We start from the raw sequence: 18,949 nt of genomic DNA, 5'->3' as shown, positions 1-18,949 counted from the left end.
CCCAGGGTGAGTTATCAGGGATTCAGCTGACCACTATTCAACTATGCCGCACATGGTCCTTGCTCCATTCTCAGCTTGGCCAGCCCTGTTGGAGGCTGGTGGCCCATTATGTTGCCCCAACCCCAGGGCTTTCCAGCTCCTGGACCTTGTTGGAACACCCCCCCCCCCCCCAGCACACTCTGCAAGGTCCAAAGACCAACAGCCCGCTAACCTTTCCAGCACAGGGGCAAGGCTTCTTAGTGGTGGCTTTCGAAGCCCATGCATTTGGAGCACAATGGGAGGGGCACATTTTAGGAGAAACATCAACTTCCACAAACAGCAAAAAGGCCTGATGGTGGCAGGCTCCTGGTTCAATGTCCTGTTGGTGAGGTAGTTTAAACACACCAGCAATCCTGCCAGGAAGAACCCCCCCCCCGCCCCGCCCGCCGCCGGAGCATGTCCCCACATGTTCACTGGTCTACGCAACAACTCAGAGTTGTGAGAGGGGCCTCTGGGGTGCTGGCCTGTACCTGACCTCTAGGCCTTGGTGGGCCTGGAGCCCCTCTCAGCTGATGGCACCGTTGGGCTGGGCCCCACCGTGTTCCTGGGGTACAGCGGCACCGGACAGAACAGGACATCACTTTCTGCAAGGGAAGGAGCCCTCTCCCCACCGCTGCTTGGGCCAGGCCCTCTGGGTGCTGCTGGGCATTTACATGCACCAACCTCCAAGTTTTCTTCTTCCCTTGAGGCAAAGGTGATCTCAGTCAGATGTCCAGTGCCTGGGACCTGTGCGTCTGACGCTGCTGGGTGGGTGGTCACTTCTGTGGCTGCCCTGAAGCTTTGACTATGGGGCTGCCAACAGGATATTTGTCCAGTGAGCCCTCAATAAGAAGAGTCGCAGGTCCAGAGACTCTGCCCAGCAGGAGAGCTAAGGAAGCTTCTGGAAGCAGGGAGACCTGTTTTGCTACAAAACTGCCTTCAGAAGTCTAATCTGGTTTGAAGTTTTGGCTGTGTAGACCAGGCCAATGGGGAACCCGCCAAGACCGTATTTTCGAAGTGTGCTTGCATTCGAAGGTCTGCACAGTAGATGACCTTGGACTGGCCAGCTGGGTGGAGCCACCCCATCCTCCCACCCGTGTTGCTTGGTTTGATCTACTGGGGAGCACACGATGGTCACGGGACCGAGTATGCCTGGTTGGGAGGTGGGGTGAGGGGACTTATTGCTCTGGGTTTGAACGTACCTCTATTGAATCTGCTGCCTGCCCCCAGAACAGGTCCCCAGAGGTGTTTGGAAACCTTCAGCCTGCACCATCTCGGGGGTGCAGTCCATCTGGCTCCGGGTGGGACCTCCAGGGTTGGCCAAGTCTCAGCCAGCATCGCTCAGGAGCAGTGGCCAGGGGGACTGGGGAAGCCAAACTCGCTCTGTCCACAGCCCATGGGGGAGTGCAGGGGGCAGTCAGGCCTTTGCCCTGGGTAACTGAGGGCACAGAGGTGCTGCTGTTCTGGAACTTCCTTTGTCCACATACCCTGTGCCTTGATGTCAACACAGCTTGGGGACCCCTGACAGGGAGGAGCTTCTTTGGGGCAATACTGGGTGCAGAAAAACTTGAACTGCATTTTGGTTCTGAAAAAGGAGTCCTGTGTGAAAAGCAAGGAGATTTAAAAAAAAAAAAAAAAAAGGCAGAACAAGGAGAAGAGTCAAAAAACCCCATAACATGGGATAGGGCTTCATTTCGTTCGTGTACTCATCACATAGTTTCTGAGTATCTTCCTAGGGCCACAGTCTGTGCTGAGGTTGTGTGACATCAGGGTGTGGGAGTGCCTGACAAGAGTCCGGGTCTATCCACCGCTGGAGACAACCTGAGGACCCAACACATGTCCTCTCCCTAATATCTACTCTACCTGGAAGACAGAGCAACTACCGCCAGTGGGGGAAACTGAGGCATAGTGGTCACAAACCCGCAAGGGTACAGCCATAGCCAAGTTTCCTAATGGCCCTGCTGTGGGGGATGGAAGGCTGGTGCCGTGGGGACAGGGCCCTGTGGAGTCAGACACATGACCGCACTGATGTGGGGCTGCAAAGATGGTCATGGAAGCACCCAGGAGGCGGGGTCTGCAAACAAGCTTGAGACTTTGGTCACCAGCTGGTGAATTTGCCTACGTAAGTAAAGAAACACCAAGTGATCGCTTTTTGTTTGTTTGTTTGTTTTGCTTCTGTGTTTGCTGTTTATACACTCCCCAGGGAAAAATTTCACCTATGGCCAAAAATAGATCGAAGGATAGTTCTAGCAGGTGGAGCGAGTGTCTGAATTCAAAAACATGTTGCTCAATACCGCTGTCTGAGGGCTCACGGGAGTCACAAGGATGACAACAATAATCGCGAGAGTAATAGCTACCGTTTGCTAAGCACCTACTACGCGTCAGGCACCTGACTCGGCGATGTACATGTATTACGTCACAGCCAACTGGCAGATAGTCGTTTTGACATACACACGAAGGGAGTGCAAGTGGGTTTTTTTGCAGGTTTTTGCAGGTTTTTCTTTGTGTCTGCTTTCCCCCTTGATGGTCCACTTCGTTTAGGGACCACTTTGCTGGGCTGGCAGAGAACCATTTGGTCCTGGCCTAGGCCCTCTGGAGCCAACTCAGACCCAACTTCAGACACAAGTGAGACCTGGCCCTCCCTGCAGGGGCTCGGCCATGCCTATGCCCCAGCCACCTCCCCCAACCCCGGGGGAAGGGGGCTGCCGGAGGGGAGGATCCCAGTGCCCCCGAGTTCACGGCCATGTTTATTTTGAGTAAAACACGAGGGAACAAACCAAGGAGAAGGGGCGAAACCAGAATAAATTCGGAAATAATAAATGTTTCCAAAGATGGTCAGAACCTCCACGGCTGTTAAACCACGAGCTCTTTCCCGCACACCGGTGCTTCCTGTGGTGTCGGACCCTGGAGGCACTTGACGGGACCAGGGGGCAGCCCCACGCCCCGTGGGGACCCCCCCCCCCCCGGAAAGTCGGCCTGCAGGGGGCTGAAAGAACCTGGAGGTGGAGCGGTCGGCGGGGTTGCTCAGCGGTGTGGCCTCCACCGGCCCGTTGCACGAGGGTCCTTGCACAGATGGGGGCCAGGGCGGGGCCAGAAAGGGGGCCGTTGGGACGCAGCGGCTGTCGCTCTAGGGGGCGCTGTGGGCGCACTGGCCGCGGTGCGGAGGTGGGGGGTGGGGGGGGTAATACTGGGGGTGCTCGGGGCCTGCCGGTGGCTCTTGCATCTGCCGGAAGGCGTGGTCCCCCAGACAGAAGGAAGAGTGGCGATAATAAGGATATGACCTCAAGTGAGAGTCACGACAGGAGCCCCGCCAGGTGTTGTGCCCCGAACGAGTTAGGGCCAAGGGCCTCCTCGAGAATGGGGTGTCGGCGCACAGCTGTACAAGGAAGAGAGGGTTGTAAACAGGGGCCTCTGCAGGGCCGACCCCGGGCTCTGTGGACTTTTTCTGCATGGTGTCCCCGGGCACCCACCGAGTCTCCCCTCTGCCGCCCGTCATCTCCCTCACTCCTTCTCTTTCACAGTGACCAGATCTCCCCGTAGGGAAACTCTGTCCGCGGATGTGGAGCGCCGCCGCCTGCCCGTGGGGTCGTCGGGCCCGGGCCCTGCGGCGGGGACCGTCAGGAGGACTGCATCAGGCCGGTGAGGCGCTTGCCCGCCAGCGACTTTCCCTGCAGAGACAGGCGACAGAGTTGGCACGCACAGGTGCACACACAAACACACACACACACAGACAGGGACAGAGACAGAGAGCCAGACAGGTGAATTAATTGTTGCCAGAGCCATGGAGGCCGAATGACTTAGCTACGGGACCCTGTTGATCTCTGGGTTTGGGAGCCTTGACCCCAGCACTTGGAACAGGCAGGGCTCTGGGGCAGGTTGGGGGGCCAAGGTGTGTTGCTGGTCCTTTGGGGGGTGTGGGAATCTTACCCCAAACCAGGCATTTTAACTCTTAGGTAGAGTGTCTCTTAATGCTTATGGGCCCGTCCTGAACTTGATTTTATTCAAGTAAGGGAGGAAAAAGTAGACTGGGGAGTGGGAAGATGACGGAGGTGGGTTGACCTAAGTAGGTGATGGTTAAGGATCTGGGTGATTAGAAGCTAAGGAATGAACTAGTCTTAAGAAGGCAGAAGACTTAGGATCCTTTCTGAAAGGCGGCAGTGAGCCCTCCTTGGGAGAGGCTCTGGGTTGTCTTGATGACCGGTTCTGGGACTGTGGAAATACAGGGGCATTTGCCAAGGCTGGGAGCCAGGCCGGTGAGCTGAGGCTGCTGCAGGACCCAGGCCAGTGCACTCCTGTCGTGTCCTATGTTCCTGGCTCTCCGTCTGTGGTACCCAGGGGCTGAACTTGACCCCACATCAGGATGTCTACAAACCCTGCACTTGTAACCCACGTAGCAGTTCTCAAAAATGAAAAAATTGACCTGGCTGGTAAGGCCTGGTGCATGAGGCACGGAGATCCTGAGAGAGATCAATTCCTCTATTGCTCCCGGGGGGGTGGTGGCCGAGGAGCGTCCAGTGTGGGATTGGGCACCGAGAGGATGGATGAGGAGGAGGATGGGTAAGTCTCAGTCATTCTGCTTATTTTCTTTGACACACTCTGTGCCCATTCCCTGCTCACCCTTTTAAGAAATCCATAGTGGGGCACCTGGGTGGTTCAGTCGGTTAAGCGTCCGACTTCAGCCCAGGTCATGATATCACGGTTCGTGAGTTCGAGTCCCGCATCCAGCTCTCTGCTGTCAGTACAGAGCCCGCTTCGGATCCTCTGTCTCCCGCCCCTTTTTCTCTATCCCTCCCGCCCCCTCTCAACACTAAACATTTAAAAATAAAAAAGAGAAATCCATAGCATCGGGAAGGGGTCTAGACGAGTGTGTGGCTGGACCCAAGCGGACTGATCACTGTGTCTGAGAAAATACTCAAACCCCATGCTGTCATTGACATCGGGTCAGCAACACCCTTGCCATCTGCAAAGGCGAGCACATGGTCCTCATCAGCATGGGCTGTGCTGTTTGGTAGTGAGAGACTGCAAGGGCCAGCAGTTCCTCATGTTCATTTCCAAGTGGGGTGTCAGGGCTCGTCTTGTTTACTGGGTTTGGCTGTGTGCAAGCTGGATGTAATTAAAAAAAATTGATCAGGTTTGTGAAGCCTGGTAGAGTACTCAATCAACTGGCTGATTGATGAATTGATGGATAATGGGTACATCTAGTAAATGAACAAGGGCTGTGAGTTTGCTGGATGCAAGACAATGGGTCATCTGGCTTAGCTCTCCATTGAGGGACCTGCCAGCTTGACTTTGAGAATTCTGATGGCAGGCATGGGAGCTTGTCCAGAAATGGAATTGCCCTCAGGAGCTATTGGAAAGCTTGTATCTACATCCCCTTTTCTTTCACTCCTCACGTTCACTAGTGAGACGGAACTTCGTTTTTTCTCCCCTATTTTAAACACACACACACACACACACACGGGCACACACAGAATCTCCCCAACAGCGGCCTTATCTGGATCTTCAAATACACTAAACTTAGCCTGCAGCAGGATGCATTTATACCAGGGTAAGGATTTTTTAATCAGATTTTTTTTTTTTTTTTAATCCTAGAGTGTTGCAGTGCCAGTCTTTGCAAATCACTAAAAGTAAGGTGGCTACTTGTCTGGGTAAAGCGGGTAGGACAAGAGCTCACAGCTGGCGGAGGCTGACCTTCAAGGACTTGCCCCGGCCCTGATTCTAAGGCACACCCATGGCTGGTACTCTCCTTGACTGCCCTTTCTTAGACGGAGCTGGAGGCATTTGTCATCCTGTTGGTTCACCTGGGATTGTGCCTTCTGGATGCAGGCCTGAAGGCAGGAAGTGTGGGTATGTGCGCGAGGTCCTCTCGGGGGAAATGTGGAGCTGATGAGTTTAGGGGTCTCCTGGTCCGAGGGTTCTAATAAACCTCCCCCAAACCCTTTACCCACATCCATCCCTGCTCGTATGAAAGGCACCGAGGAATTTTGCTTGCCTCTTGGTGCTGTTTATTGCTGCAGTAACCTTGTACCGTATACTGGCTCCTCCCCCTCTCCTTCTGTCCCTTTTCCACCAGGGCAACAAATTACACGTTCTGTCACCAAATGTATATGTTCTGGTTTTGCCATACATGGTATTTGGGGGCTCTGATTTAGCTGGCGGATGTGAAAAAAAAAATGACTAAAGCTTCTGAATAACAGTGCACTGCCAGTGCCCATGTTAAAAGCCCAGAAACAAAGAGGGAGAGGTTTACCAGGCATCCAAACCCTCATTACAGCTACTTCCTCATTAGTGAGGTCATTTTGGCTGGAGAGGGGGCTGTAGGTTGAGGGAGGTTGGAGATTCTGTATCTGGAGAATTGTGTGACTGTCTGCTTTAGGTGCCTTTGGCCCGGAGGTCCCCCACCCTCTACCCCTCCCTGTTCTATAGAAAAGGCTGGGCCGGGCTTGGAGTCGCTAATTAATCTCTTCCTGCTTGAGCCCTGGAGCTCAGCCTCATGGCTCTGACTCCAAGGACCTGTGGCCTGCCGTCAATGCCTTCTCCTCCCTGCCCACCCCCCCCCCCCACCCCCAACTGCTTCCATATCTCAGGACTTCTGGGGCCAGCCTAGAGAACTTGCCCTGAGATTGTTCCCAGCCTCTCAGCAATCCAGGTGGCGTTCCTTGGCATTTTTATCTCCCTCCCCCCACCCCTGCACGCACACATTTTTCAAATGCCAGTTCTGATGCTAAAGGAGGTCGTGAGGTTTCGGGTCGGCTCAGGGGGTAGCTCAGTCCAACTGCAATCTGTCCGCTACCCAGTGACCTCTGGGGTGAGGCTGGAAGGTGGTTATTCATGCAGGACGCAGGCATGGCTAGCTGCCTGGCCTCGGGCTTTGGGGAAGAAATCCTGCAATCACACTGGCTCAGCAGCTGCCTCTCTTCTGAAGAGCCGAGGCTCCTGTAATTTTCAGGGATCAAAGTGAAATCTGACAGCAGAGGCTACCCGTGTTCAGAGATGAGCTGCCCCAAGGTCTATGCTGCTAGGGGCTTGCTGGGAGCCCCAGAGGTACCTGCTCTGTCCGGAGAGAAGAGATCTCTCGCCCTGCACCCTCTGGGGCTCTTTCCTCCCTCTTCTTCACCCCCAGCCCTGCCTCCGATTGGATGATTCTGTAGAAAACACTTAGGAAGGAGAGCAGTAACTCCCCCTCTGCCTAGCATCTTGCATAGTTACAGGGGAAGCCATTTTTTCAGGGTGTGAATGTGTGATGTTCCCCAGTGCCGGTCATTTGGGAACGGACCATGGTGCCAGGAAACTGCAGCCAGCTCAGCCTGAGGCCTTGGCGTAGCTGAGCGAAGCAGCTGAAGGTGGTTGAAAATGCTATTAGCAGGCAGCCTTTGTCCAAGTGAGAAAATATACAGTGATTAAGAACCAAACTGCAGAAGGTACATTCCAGAGACACCAAAGCTTTGCATACAGACAAAGTGCTTTTCACCTTCGAGACATTTGGCAAAGTTAATCCAATAGAATTAGAATCCTTCAATGTGATGGACTAGGTTCGCAAACGTCCACCCTCCACCCTGACTAATCATTTCAGCTCTGTGGCCATCTTGATGGCTAGAAGTCTGGAAGAAGGTGGTCATGAAATCTTTTGTTTCTAAAAGGAAACGCACAAAAGGAATGGCGCCCTTTTGTGCAGTGCTTTAAAGAAAATCAACATGCTGTTCGACATGCTGTGGCTCTGTGCATCGCACTTCCAGATATTAATCAACAAAACATGCACGATCCGGGTTACCAAGAGCTTTTGCCGCTTACTTACCTGGGCGACTGAGGCTAAACTCTTTGGCTGGGAAGAGGGCTGTGGCTCAGAGAGTAGCCCTGGGGGTCAGGTGGCATATTGGGGGGTAGCAGAGCCAAGCACTGGGGACTCGGGCAGGACCCTTTCCAATGCTAACGGAGTACGGACATCTGAGCTGCTGCTGAGACTCTCAAGCTGATTTGCCCAGATGACCTAAGACCAAAGTTACAGATCTCAAATCCCCTAAGCCTAAATCCACGTTACTATGGGGATAGAAATCAACTGTGGTTGCCTCTGGAGGAGAAGGATGGAATTGATTGGAAAGGGGCGTGAGGGAACTTTCCAGGGTCATGCGGTGTAGGTTATACTGGTGCATACCGTTGTTAAATTCATTGAACCACACATTTCAGATCTGTTCATTTTGCTATATGTAATTACACCTCAAAAGGAAACAGAAAAATTAGGGAAAAAATCCAGCTATCACATCTCTGCTTTGAAATTTCCCACTCCTTACTCCTTTCCAGTTGCTAGCCCTGTGACTTGGCCTTTGGGCTCAATCCAGTTCTCCCCACTCCCGGGTAGGAGAAACCTGGGTTCCTCTGCTAGAGAAACTAGAACTTGCAATAGAACCAATGTGGAACACTGTTTCTCGTCCAGTGATCCAGATGGATCACTTTGTTGTGACGCAGGCATTTTTCATCCTTGCTAATGAAAAGAGTGTTGATTGGGGCTCACCCGATGACCACAGTAGCCCTCTGTGGGAGGCTCCAGAGCTGTCCTCTCAAGGAGCCTGAGGGTCACCCGTGCGTAGATCATGCTCAGGTTCATAAATGATGAGTGTGTGCAATCATAGGCCTGGGCGGCCTTGCTGAGGAGAGCAGTCAGGAGCCTAAGAGCCAGGTGGGAAGGTAAGGGTCCGGGCTTGGGTTCGACGGGAGGAGAGAAGTCAAGAACCTGCCTGACTTCATCAGGTGACTCCCCTGGAGGCTGGCGCCCCTGGTGCCCCTTCTCCAACTGAGCAAAGCAAAAGGCATGATTTCCAAAGGGCATATGGGAATCCTGTAACATCTCCTTTCTCAGTGCTGTTTCAGACTGGGGAGAGAGTGCCACTTGCTTGGGGGTAGTTTAGGGGTCTTAGAAGCTGGCAGAGGATGGCAGCAGAATCCATACTCAATACAGAAGAGTTTCAAAGAGCTTTCCAACACTTCATCTCTCATCTCATCAAATGGCCCTCTGTTGAACTTCCGGGCAAGGGGAGTGGGGGCGGGGGCAGATGAAAGGGAAAAACCTGGTCTTGGGACTAGCCAAAGATCACACACTGCTAATCCGCAGCAGGGCTAGGCGGGAGCCGCACAGGCGGAGAGGGTGCTGCTGGCTTCCTCACTCTTCAGTCATGGGGGGCGGGTGCCTGTGGCAAGATCCATTCCCAGAGTCTGTATTGCGCCTGGGCCCTTGCAGAGCTTTCTGATCCCTCTCAGGAGCTGAACGGCACTTTATTTGGCTTTTTTTTTTTTTTAAATTTTTTTTTCAACGTTTTTAATTTATTTTTGGGACAGAGAGAGACAGAGCATGAACGGGGGAGGGGCAGAGAGAGAGGGAGACACAGAATCGGAAACAGGCTCCAGGCTCCGAGCCATCAGCCCAGAGCCTGACGCGGGGCTCGAACTCACGGACTGCGAGATCGTGACCTGGCTGAAGTCGGACGCTTTACCGACTGCGCCACCCAGGCGCCCCTTTATTTGGCTTTAAAATATTCGATTTGACTCTTAAGGATAAGATACCACAAATGTAAAACAACGCTCAAGTAAAAAAAAAAAAAAATGAAGAACTAGGGGAAAATGGAATGACTAATAAAAAGTTCACTGGCTAGAGAATTAATATCCATTCGTGTACCTTTAAACCTGTTACAGAATAAGGTAAAAAATACGATCATAGTAAAAATAATGGATTCTTTTGAAACAGCTCACTAACTTATGTACAGCGGTATAAACGACCAGATTTTTGCCATGTAGACGGTGGGTCTATGCAATCTACCGGTAGTCATGTCTTCTGAAAGCGATTCCTAGAAAATGTCACTGGGGCCGTTAGCAGGTTCAGACACCTTAACTCTAGCCTAGTGCTTTTTTTTTTTTCTTATTTATTTATTTTTTTTAATTTAGGAAAGGTGAGTTGCCAACGTTTCCAACTGCACTGAAAGAGAAAGGACCAACCTATTCCCCGATCTCCCAGGGGCATTCTCTTTGAATTTCTAATTCCTGCCCTGTGGAGTAGCATCAATATCCCAGGTACCTTCTCTTCCTAAGTGCCTTCCTCTTCAACTAGCCCGGACCTCGATGGCGACCCCATTCCCGGGGGTACAGGTTAGCTGCCGAGGACAGTGACAGCCACCAGTGGACTGCACGTTGAACAACGATTGTGTGCCAAACACACTAGGCATTTTATAGACACTTGTGCTAATGTCCACACCATCCTGGCCAGTTATGCATTACCTTAAAGTCTTAGGACGTCTTAGCTTAAAGTCTTAGGATATATCATCTCGGCATCGATGAAGAAACAGGCTCAAACAGAGCTTGAGTTCCTTGCCTGAGGGCATCGGCTAGTCAGTAGTAGAGCTAAGTGGGGTGGCCTTCATGAGCCATACGTTTTCTACTTGGTATGTGGCCATCCCTCTCAAGGAAGGAGGCAGATGGAAAGGCTCAGAGACGAACGGCTGGCTCCTCCATGCCCACCCACATTAGGCAATCTCTTTGGGCACCCCAGGGAGATTTCCTCAACCTCACTGAGAAAGAAGCTTCCTCTCCTGGAGGTGCTTGAGACCCATCTCAAGCATTTCTGTTCTGCCTGAGGTTCTTCCCCTCATCGCATCTGGGACTCCTGAGAAAGAAGACGCCACCTTCTGGCTGGCAAGCTTGGCAAAGTGAGACTGGCTAAGTGCACTGAGCTGGGGCACTTATCACCCCTGCCTGGTGCACATGGCTTTAGAGTGCACCTGCGGGACAGGCCGGCTGAAGCCACTACTGCTGTTTCTGCTCTTATGTTATTGGTGTCGATGCTTCTGGGGCCTCCATAGCACCTGTCCCAGGGAAGAGAGAAGCAGGTGTGGTGTTTACCTTTCTCAGGAGGGGGCAGGCAGAGCTGCCTTACTCCAATTAGAACCAATGCCAATTAGAACCCAGTCCCTAAATCAGGGTGTCCCAGCCAGGCTGGGGAAGCCCTCTGTGGGTGGTGTTCCTGGCCCTCTGACTCTGGCCTCCCATCATGCTCATCACTTACGGGACTCTTTGCAAGGGTTAGCCTCAGCCTGTTAATTTTGGTGGGTGGTGGAGACCTTCCCGCATGGTCCCCCAGCTGTGCAGGGACAAATCTGGAACCAGGCAGGCATGCCAGGAGTGACAAGGGGATAGCATCTGTGCCCTACTCTGGTGGCACGATGCCCAGATTCCCCAGCTTCCTTTCCAGGCTGTGCATTTCCACTTTCCCCGTGCTCTTCCTGTGCAGGGGAAATGTCCCCCTTTTCACATCGGACCTCTTAGCTCTCTTTCCTCCGGTTCTGACTGAATGACTCTGGCGCTCTTTCTATTCTCCGTGTGCAGGGAAGATCTCGGCGGATTCTCGAGTGGAGTGGAGGTGGGCATTCCGCTTGCAAGTCCCTTGGCAGTATGCCTTCCTGCAGCCCCTGCGATGCCCTCCTCTTCCCCGGTTCCTCCACCTCCTCCCCAAATGTACTTTGGGATCTTAGCTCTGGTTCGCTCCAAGTTAGGCAAAGGTCAAAAGACTCAAGGAAACAGGGACATGGCTGTGTTGCTATTGGGCAGCAACTTGATGTTTTTTTCCAAGTCGGACGTTCAAGTGACCCTTGACCGTGGCTCTAGGGGAGAGAGCCACTGAAGTTTCATGGAAGAGACAGCAGGAGGAATCATTTGCTTGGCAGTGTGGGACTCTTCCTGCAGAACCACGGGGACTCTAACTCCACCCCCCAAGGGCACCTCTCACCTCCTACAAACATGTTCACCCAAAACTCATCCGTAGGTTGGGGTCCTTGGTTCAGCCAGCTGCCAAAGCAGAGCCTAGAAGGCACAGGTCATCATCGTGAGGACTGCCCCCCCCCCCCCCACTGGGCCCAAAGCACAATCTTTCCATAAATGTCCACGTCCATTTGGACACAAATGCCAAGGCAGGCTTAGTTCTCGTTCCTCTCTTCCGCCAGAAATGCGCTTCAGTGGGTATTCACCACACATGTATTTCTAACCTGAAAAAGTGCAGCAGGGAATGGGCCAAGCGGCATTTTCAAGGGATCTCTAGATAGAAACTTGGGTCACTGAAAGTCCCATCCACTGAGAACCTTCTTCCTTCCCTACAGACCCTTTTTACAGGTTGTCACGATGCTATTGGTGCCCGTGGGACAGAGGACAGGCGGTTGCCCTGCCTTCTCCCGTGATGGCCCAGTAGGTAGACATGAGAGATTCTCCATGTTTCCGCAAGACTTGGCCCTGGGCCACAGAGGAAGGATTATGGAAGCTGTAACCGAGAGATGAAGCCTAAGGCTGCTGCTGTTGGATTTCAAAGCATCTTCAAAGGTAGTGAGCGTTTCTGTCCTGTTCTTCTAGGGGCCCAGGAGAAGCGAGTTACAGGGTCAGTACCTAAAGACATTATCTGCACATCGCCTCTGAGACAAGGGACTTCTCTTTGCATCACGTCTGGACCCCTGGCTCCTGGTCTCTTAGGAAGAAAAAAACCATGGGTGCAAAAAAAAAAAGGGGGGGGGGCAGAAACATGGGGACACCAAAAACTAGGCGCTGCTGACTGTTCCTGGGACGAGGGTGTGGGAACAAGAGTGATAGGCAGAGACAAGGCCACAGACAAACAGATCATCTCTTCTGGATTTTGGAGCACCTTCTGTGCAGAAGGATCCCCCAAAAAGTTAGAGAGTGCGGACGCCGGGATCACTCACCCACTGCTGGAAGGAAGCCACCTCGGGGGTGAAGTGCAGCGGCCATTCTGACTCTGCGCCAGCAGCACTAGGCAATTGTGTTTTTAGGAAGGGAAGTGAAGAATAACTTATCCAGCTGAAACCATGAACACCTGTGGCTTTAGGGGTGCCCCTGCCCAGACATGCACACAGCTGCGGGAGCATGCGATCCGCGCGCCAAGGCACATGCGAGTCTACAGCGTATGTTACTTGCGCACCATACGCTGAACACAGAGGCGCGGGTCAGGCAGGCAGCGCGTGCACCTGTGTGGACAGCTGTGCCCACGTTCACGTGCATGTTCACAGCACAGGCACGTACACAAGCATCTCAAGCAACCATGTGATCGGCTGCAGAGCTTTGTACGAGGCTCCGAAGGGGCCAATCTTGGACAAGCACTACAAACTTGAGGCATTTACCTTCAGATACACATATAAAACCTGAATTCTCCCCAGGAAAAAGCCATGTGTGTCAGTGGAAATGGCCCCTCTGCTTCTGTTTCTGCCAGTCCTACAAGCAGAAGCGTGGACCCCGGGGGTCTGGTTGAGGAGGGATTTCAAAGCATCCCCTGACACTTGCTTCTGACTCCTCCCACAACCCCACTCTGTAGTATGTGGCCACAAAATACAAGCTTTGGTTTATCCGGCAGGGGGAGCAACCAGACTTGGGGAGGTCATACTGCTCAGGGCGGCTCCAGGCAGGCAGACAGCAGAGAGGTGAGGGTTTCTGGGAATGAGGCTTCCTTCTTGGGGAGCGCTACATGTGGGCGGGGGGTGTGGGGGGGGGGGCTGGATTTCACGCTCTGCTCATGGGGAGAACTACTCCTCATCTGTGGCTGGAAGCAGAAGGTGTCTCAGACTTGTGCACCTCAGTAGAGGGGTGCACATGCCAGATCCTGACAACGTATGCGATATTTTCCAGGTGGCTGTCCCTACCGCCAGCACCATACAGCTCCCACAGCCTCCAGGGAGGTGCTTAGGGGCCCACAGGGCAGAAGCTGACCTGTCAGTCGCCTTGGTCCCTCCATTCCCAGGGAAAACATTGGCTCTGGATGTTAAAAATAAGCCAGTAGTAATAGCTACCATATCGAGTCATTCTAATGAGCTGGTCACTGTAATAACTAGATGTGCTTTGGACACACTGTCACATGTGAGATACACACGCACCTGTCCCCGACTGCAAATGAACATAATGATACCTACCTTGGAGAATATTGTTGGAAATTAAGTAAAGTAATAAAAGCTCAGCATGCGGCGGGGGGGGGGGGGGGGGGACAAACAACAACATAATAATGAAAATAATAATACAAACGGTTCTGCTTGAGCACGTATACTGCACTTGGCTAAGCACTCTGCTAAGTGTATTTTTTCCCCACTTAATTGTTTCTTTGTGTCTCCCTTTTACAGATGAGGAAACCAAGGCTTAGAGAAGCTGCTAATTGGTAGAGCTGGAGTAGAACCAAAGTCCCTCGCTGACCAAGCTCAGCATGGTGTGGACGCCCACAGTACGTGAGCCCCCAAGAAATGGCATCGACTACCATTATGCCTTCATTTAATGCCAGCATCCACCCTGTACGGTGGGTACGGCTGTGTTATACCCATCGGGCAAGCAAGGAGCTTCCCTGGGGTCTTATGCCAACATCAGGTGGACCGACAGGATCCAGCCAAGGCTGTCCATCTCGAACCCAGTCCACTTTTGTGCATTCTGCTGGGCACCGAAGGGACCTTGTTCTTGGGGCCAAACGAGCAGGTCGTCTTCAATAGGGGATGAGAGGGTAGCTGGGGGAAATGTCACTGCCAAGTTCCAACAACATTTGACCCTAGGTGGTGGGTGCTGCTCAGGCACGCCCCAAATGTGACCACCTGGCTGCTGGTGGGTGGGGAGCAGTCTAGACAGCTCCTGGCAGTGAGCCATGAGGAGCCTCCCAGAGCGCAGTCCCCATGGGGGCAAGGTGCACCTCACTGTGCATTTAGTTTTTCACGCAGTCCTGGGGAGTGTGGATAGGAAGAGGCCCCTGACACTAAAGCTGAGCAAAGATGCTGAAGGGCAGGTGGGGGACCCCAGCGGCCACCTCCCCACCACTCCTTCTTGGTGATCCTTCCCATTACATCCTACAGGTCTAGAAACAATTTAAGAAAAACTATCATTGAGACCTAGCGAATGACAGGCTTTGGAGCTGTGTCATTACCAAGGAAACCGCCATCAGGTACGTGATCGCTGGGATGCGATCACTCAACACACGCTAATGGTGGACTCTTTTTACATATTTAGAATAACGGATGCTCTGGAACCTTCTAGTATCATCCGGGACAGAAAATCCACCAGAATTTCCCTTCTACTTTCGCTATAGGTTGGACTGAGTTTTATATCGGCTGCTCTATCTCTACTTTCCAACTTAATCTGTTGTGATGTAAAGGCCAGGTCCTCTATCCATGCCTGATGGTCTGTCTTTTCCCATTAGGCGTGGGGGGTTCAGATGTACCCTGTTCTTGGTGCAAACGAGAAAGGCCAGGATCATGGCATGGAAACGTTCTCCAACCCTGTGAAAAAGCATGGATGCTTTCTGAATCCCCATACCTTTCTCTCCCCACCCCTTATAGCCAGGCACTGATGGTGCCTGCTAGAGTTTTAAAGGTCTGTCGGAGGGAACACAGGACCAATCAACTGTAACTGGGTTTTCTTTAGCTTAAAAAAAAAAAAAGTCTTATTAAAACTTTGCTGAGTTTACGGGGATCGCCATGTTTAATGAGAGGCCTCGAAGAATTTGAAAGCAAGAGATGAGGAGAGGAAAAAAGCCATAAGCTGTAATCACCATAATTATACAATCCCATGATGAGTTGGAAGCAGCCCCGGTGAAGCCTGAGAGAAGAGGGAGTGTCATCCTCGATCGTGCTGGTCTTCGGGACATCTGGGAGGAATGTGACACGAGAGCCCTTCCCTCCCCTGAGTTGGGCTGAAGATGAGTCCTCGAGGCAGAGCCCAGGAGGAGGGGGCCTCCGGAGGGCAGTTTCTCCTCGGTCTAAGGCCTCTGGGGGGCATGTTCTGCTCCTGGCCAGGCGGAGATAGAGTTGATGCCAGCCGCCCACCTGGAGTCTGTAACTGGCATTGTGGGAAGGGGCAACTGGCGTCCTCATCTTTCCTGCTTTCAAAAATCCACCCTTCCTGGCTGGGAATGATGACAGGCCCAGCTTTCTCCGACTCAGAGCCAGGGTGCCCCACGCACATGCCCACTCCGGCTGTGCTCAGCCTGATGGCACTACAGCCGCTCAGCTGCCCTGTGCCAGCGGGCCCCTGTGTCCTCTGCTCGCTGACCTCCTTTCAGGCATTGGGGGGAGAGAGCCCTGTTGCCAGAGCTCAGCTGCAGCCGCAGCAATTGGCTTAAAAAAAAAAGAAAAGAAAAGAAAAGAAAAGAAAAGAAAAGAAAAAACCACCAACAACAAAAGGCAAGGATGACACGTGAAGGGCAGTAATTCCGCTACTTGACAGTTTCCCCTGCTTCACCTGTGTCATCATCTGGCTTTTTCTCCCCCAAGGCAGAGGCTCACCTGACTCTTCCATCCCTCTCTCCCAGTCTCAGCCAACTCCCTTCATAGGATCCCCTCTCCTTTTCTAAGCCTCGTTTATAACCCACAGAATAAAATGGCAGTAGGATCCATGTAACAAATGTCTAATGCATCAGAGGATTCCAGCTACAAGATATGATAGAATCCAGTGCAGAAGCCTGCTCTACAATACCCTGGGCCGTTCAGCTTCTGAGCGTTTCCAGGGAGCTCAGTGATCCTCCAGGGGGTGTGTCCTGTTGTTGGGAAGTTAGTCTCCAGTAGACTGGCCCTCCCTGTATCTTCTACCCATTTGTTCTAGCTTTGTCTGGAACTACCCAGAAAGGTCTGCTTACTGCGAGACAAACACAAATACATCTCGCGATGGTGATCTAGCCTCCTGAGGGACTAGACCTCTTTATCCTACCTGACATACCTTCCCCAGTTATTCTCTACCGAATTTTCTCAAGATTGTTCAAGTTCCTGATAAAATGTGGGGGCTTAGAACCAAGACTCCATACAGTCTAGAGCAACATGAAAATCAGTGAGACACTTTTTTTTCGTCCTTTCACTTTAGTTATCACAGCCTAGAGTAGCTTTTCTTTTAAAAAAGGCAATCGTGTTTTGCTTTGGCTTATATTAAGCTTATAGCTAACTACAACCCCAGATTTTTTTTTTTTACTTGAATTACAGCAAAGTCTACAAATGTCATTCTGTAGTTATGAGACAGAATGATTTTTAACCTAAATTTTATCTGATTCAATTGTTTTTGACCCATCATCCCACCTGAAGGAGATACTTTTTGAAGGTAATTCCATTACCTCCCAAACGAACAACACCTCGTAGGCTGGGATCTCTGAACATGACTGACGTGTTTTTCTCTTCATCTGAGTCATCAAAAAGGATGTTGATAGGACCGGGCCATGTGGCCTACAACCAGAAACTGCCTTTCCGGTTGACACAGATCTATAGAACTCACCCTCTTACCAGCCATTAAAATGCCACGAATGTACTTGCTTTGCCTAATTATGGGCAAACACAGAGACAGTGCAGGTGGAGGCGGGGAGGGGCAGGAATGGATATTGTTTTCAACCTTACTGCATTACCAGCAGGTCACGAATAGATACTCTCTGGAGCAGGGGGTGTAGTTACGATAATCATCCTTCCGCAACCAGCCCGGCTGACAAGGGCAATGTGGAAAGTTCCTGCTGAATATTACGCCAGTGAGAACCATTTCTGCTGGGGGGCTGTGGTGCTCAGGTCGAAGGGATTTGGCCGTGATTAGGAAGAGTGCACGGATCACTACCAGCTGGTAGGGGTGGTCACACACTCCCAACCCAGCCTCGCCTTCCCGTCTGTGGGGGAGCCACCGAAGGCTCCTTCTCTCACTGGCCTTCAGGTGACATGGCCAAAGTGAAAATTCCCCTGCTCTGAGCCCTCCTCAGCCCCCCATGTGGTGTCCCACTTAGCTTTCTGCTTCATAGCAACATTTCACAGAGTGTTCCTGTGTAAAGCTTTACATCCCGCACCCTGTGCTCCTATGGAAGGGTTTCTATCCTGCCCTCCTTCCGCAATGCTGAGATTCCCAAACTTGACTTGAACCAAGGGTACTCACTTGCTGCTTGCTGTACAAAAGGGGAGACAGAGGAGCTCATTTTGGGGGAACGCTGTGGCGGTCTTACTTCTTTGCCTTCAAGGTCCTTAGACCTAGAGCTCTCTGACGTCTACTGTTCCAGCCTGGACACAGACACCCTTGGGTCTCTTCTCCCTGACCTTGACAGCTTTGTCCCCTCTCTAGGTTCCTGCTATTCCAAGGCCCAACACCTGGGGGTTTCTCTCTTTGCCCCCCTTGGCCCCCTGGCAGGACAGAGGTGGATTCCACCCTTTGAAGAAGTGGGTCTCCTGTCCCGCTGAGTGGTCTACCCTCCCCACTGATCATCCCACTGTGGTCACCTTCACCCCCTGCCTTCTCACTGGACAGATGGGAGCCCACGGCTGTTCTCATGTGGCTGCCGGGGGCGGGGGGGGGGGGCAGGTGCCAAAAGTCTGACTGTGTAAGTGACAAGGAACAGGCTGAAATCCCACAACCGCATCAGCTGCTTTTAAAGTGAGAGCTCCTTCTAGAAGGCCGTCTTTCCTGAGCGGGGGTTGAGAGGAAGGCTCTGCCATGGCAAAGGGCTGCAGGTCACTTCCCGAAATAGATTCCCGCCTGGCACACGCAGACACAGTTTGCCCCCAGCCTGCCTTGCGGGAGACTGGCAGGGTATGCGATTTGGATCTGAATCAGTGGCTGTAAACACACAGCTGTGCCTTTCTGCCTCAGAGGAGTTTGATTTTCACTTGACTGCTCGGCGCACTGGGGTCTGGAGAAGGCAAAAGAGGGCCTGGGTGGTGGGGAGGGAGGGCTGGCGAGAGGAGGCGGGAGAAGCTTTGCAGAGCACGTGCCCCATGCGTGGGGAGGCTGAGTCACGGCTGGGTTTTCTCTCCGAGGGGACACTCTGTGGGGGAGGGGTTTGGGGCTGCTTTGGGCTGACAGGTGGAACCATCAGCTGCAACAGCTGGGGGTTCCTCCTTCCGAGCCAGTGGCAGGGTGTAGGGCTCAGTTTCTCCAAACGGACAACGTCCGACTCTTTTTGGTGAATAAAAATCTT

At 52.5% G+C, this 18,949-nt stretch overlaps 1 protein-coding gene across 6 annotated transcripts in view; it reads right to left on the bottom strand.

The window, feature by feature from the left end:
* The window catches only part of RGS6 (regulator of G protein signaling 6), a 629,079-nt gene that overhangs the window by 30,171 nt on the left and 579,959 nt on the right, over nucleotides 1-18,949 (bottom strand). For 2 of the 6 annotated variants that reach the window (XM_047862123.1, XM_047862127.1), the window contains one exon: nucleotides 144-3,686. The exons of 3 other annotated variants lie outside the window; for them this stretch is intronic. In XM_047862123.1, coding sequence (XP_047718079.1) covers nucleotides 3,636-3,686 — 51 coding nt within the window. In that variant the 3' untranslated portion in view covers nucleotides 144-3,635. Of the gene's footprint in view, nucleotides 1-143; nucleotides 3,687-12,743; nucleotides 12,811-18,949 lie in introns of those variants that run through there. One more of the 6 variants, XM_047862129.1, reaches the window with a different exon arrangement.

Source organism: Prionailurus viverrinus, chromosome B3 (assembly GCF_022837055.1).
Source record: "Prionailurus viverrinus isolate Anna chromosome B3, UM_Priviv_1.0, whole genome shotgun sequence".
Classification (NCBI taxonomy): domain Eukaryota; kingdom Metazoa; phylum Chordata; class Mammalia; order Carnivora; family Felidae; genus Prionailurus; species Prionailurus viverrinus.
Note: the sequence above shows the minus strand (reverse complement) of the source record. Positions and strands in the feature narration are given on the sequence as shown.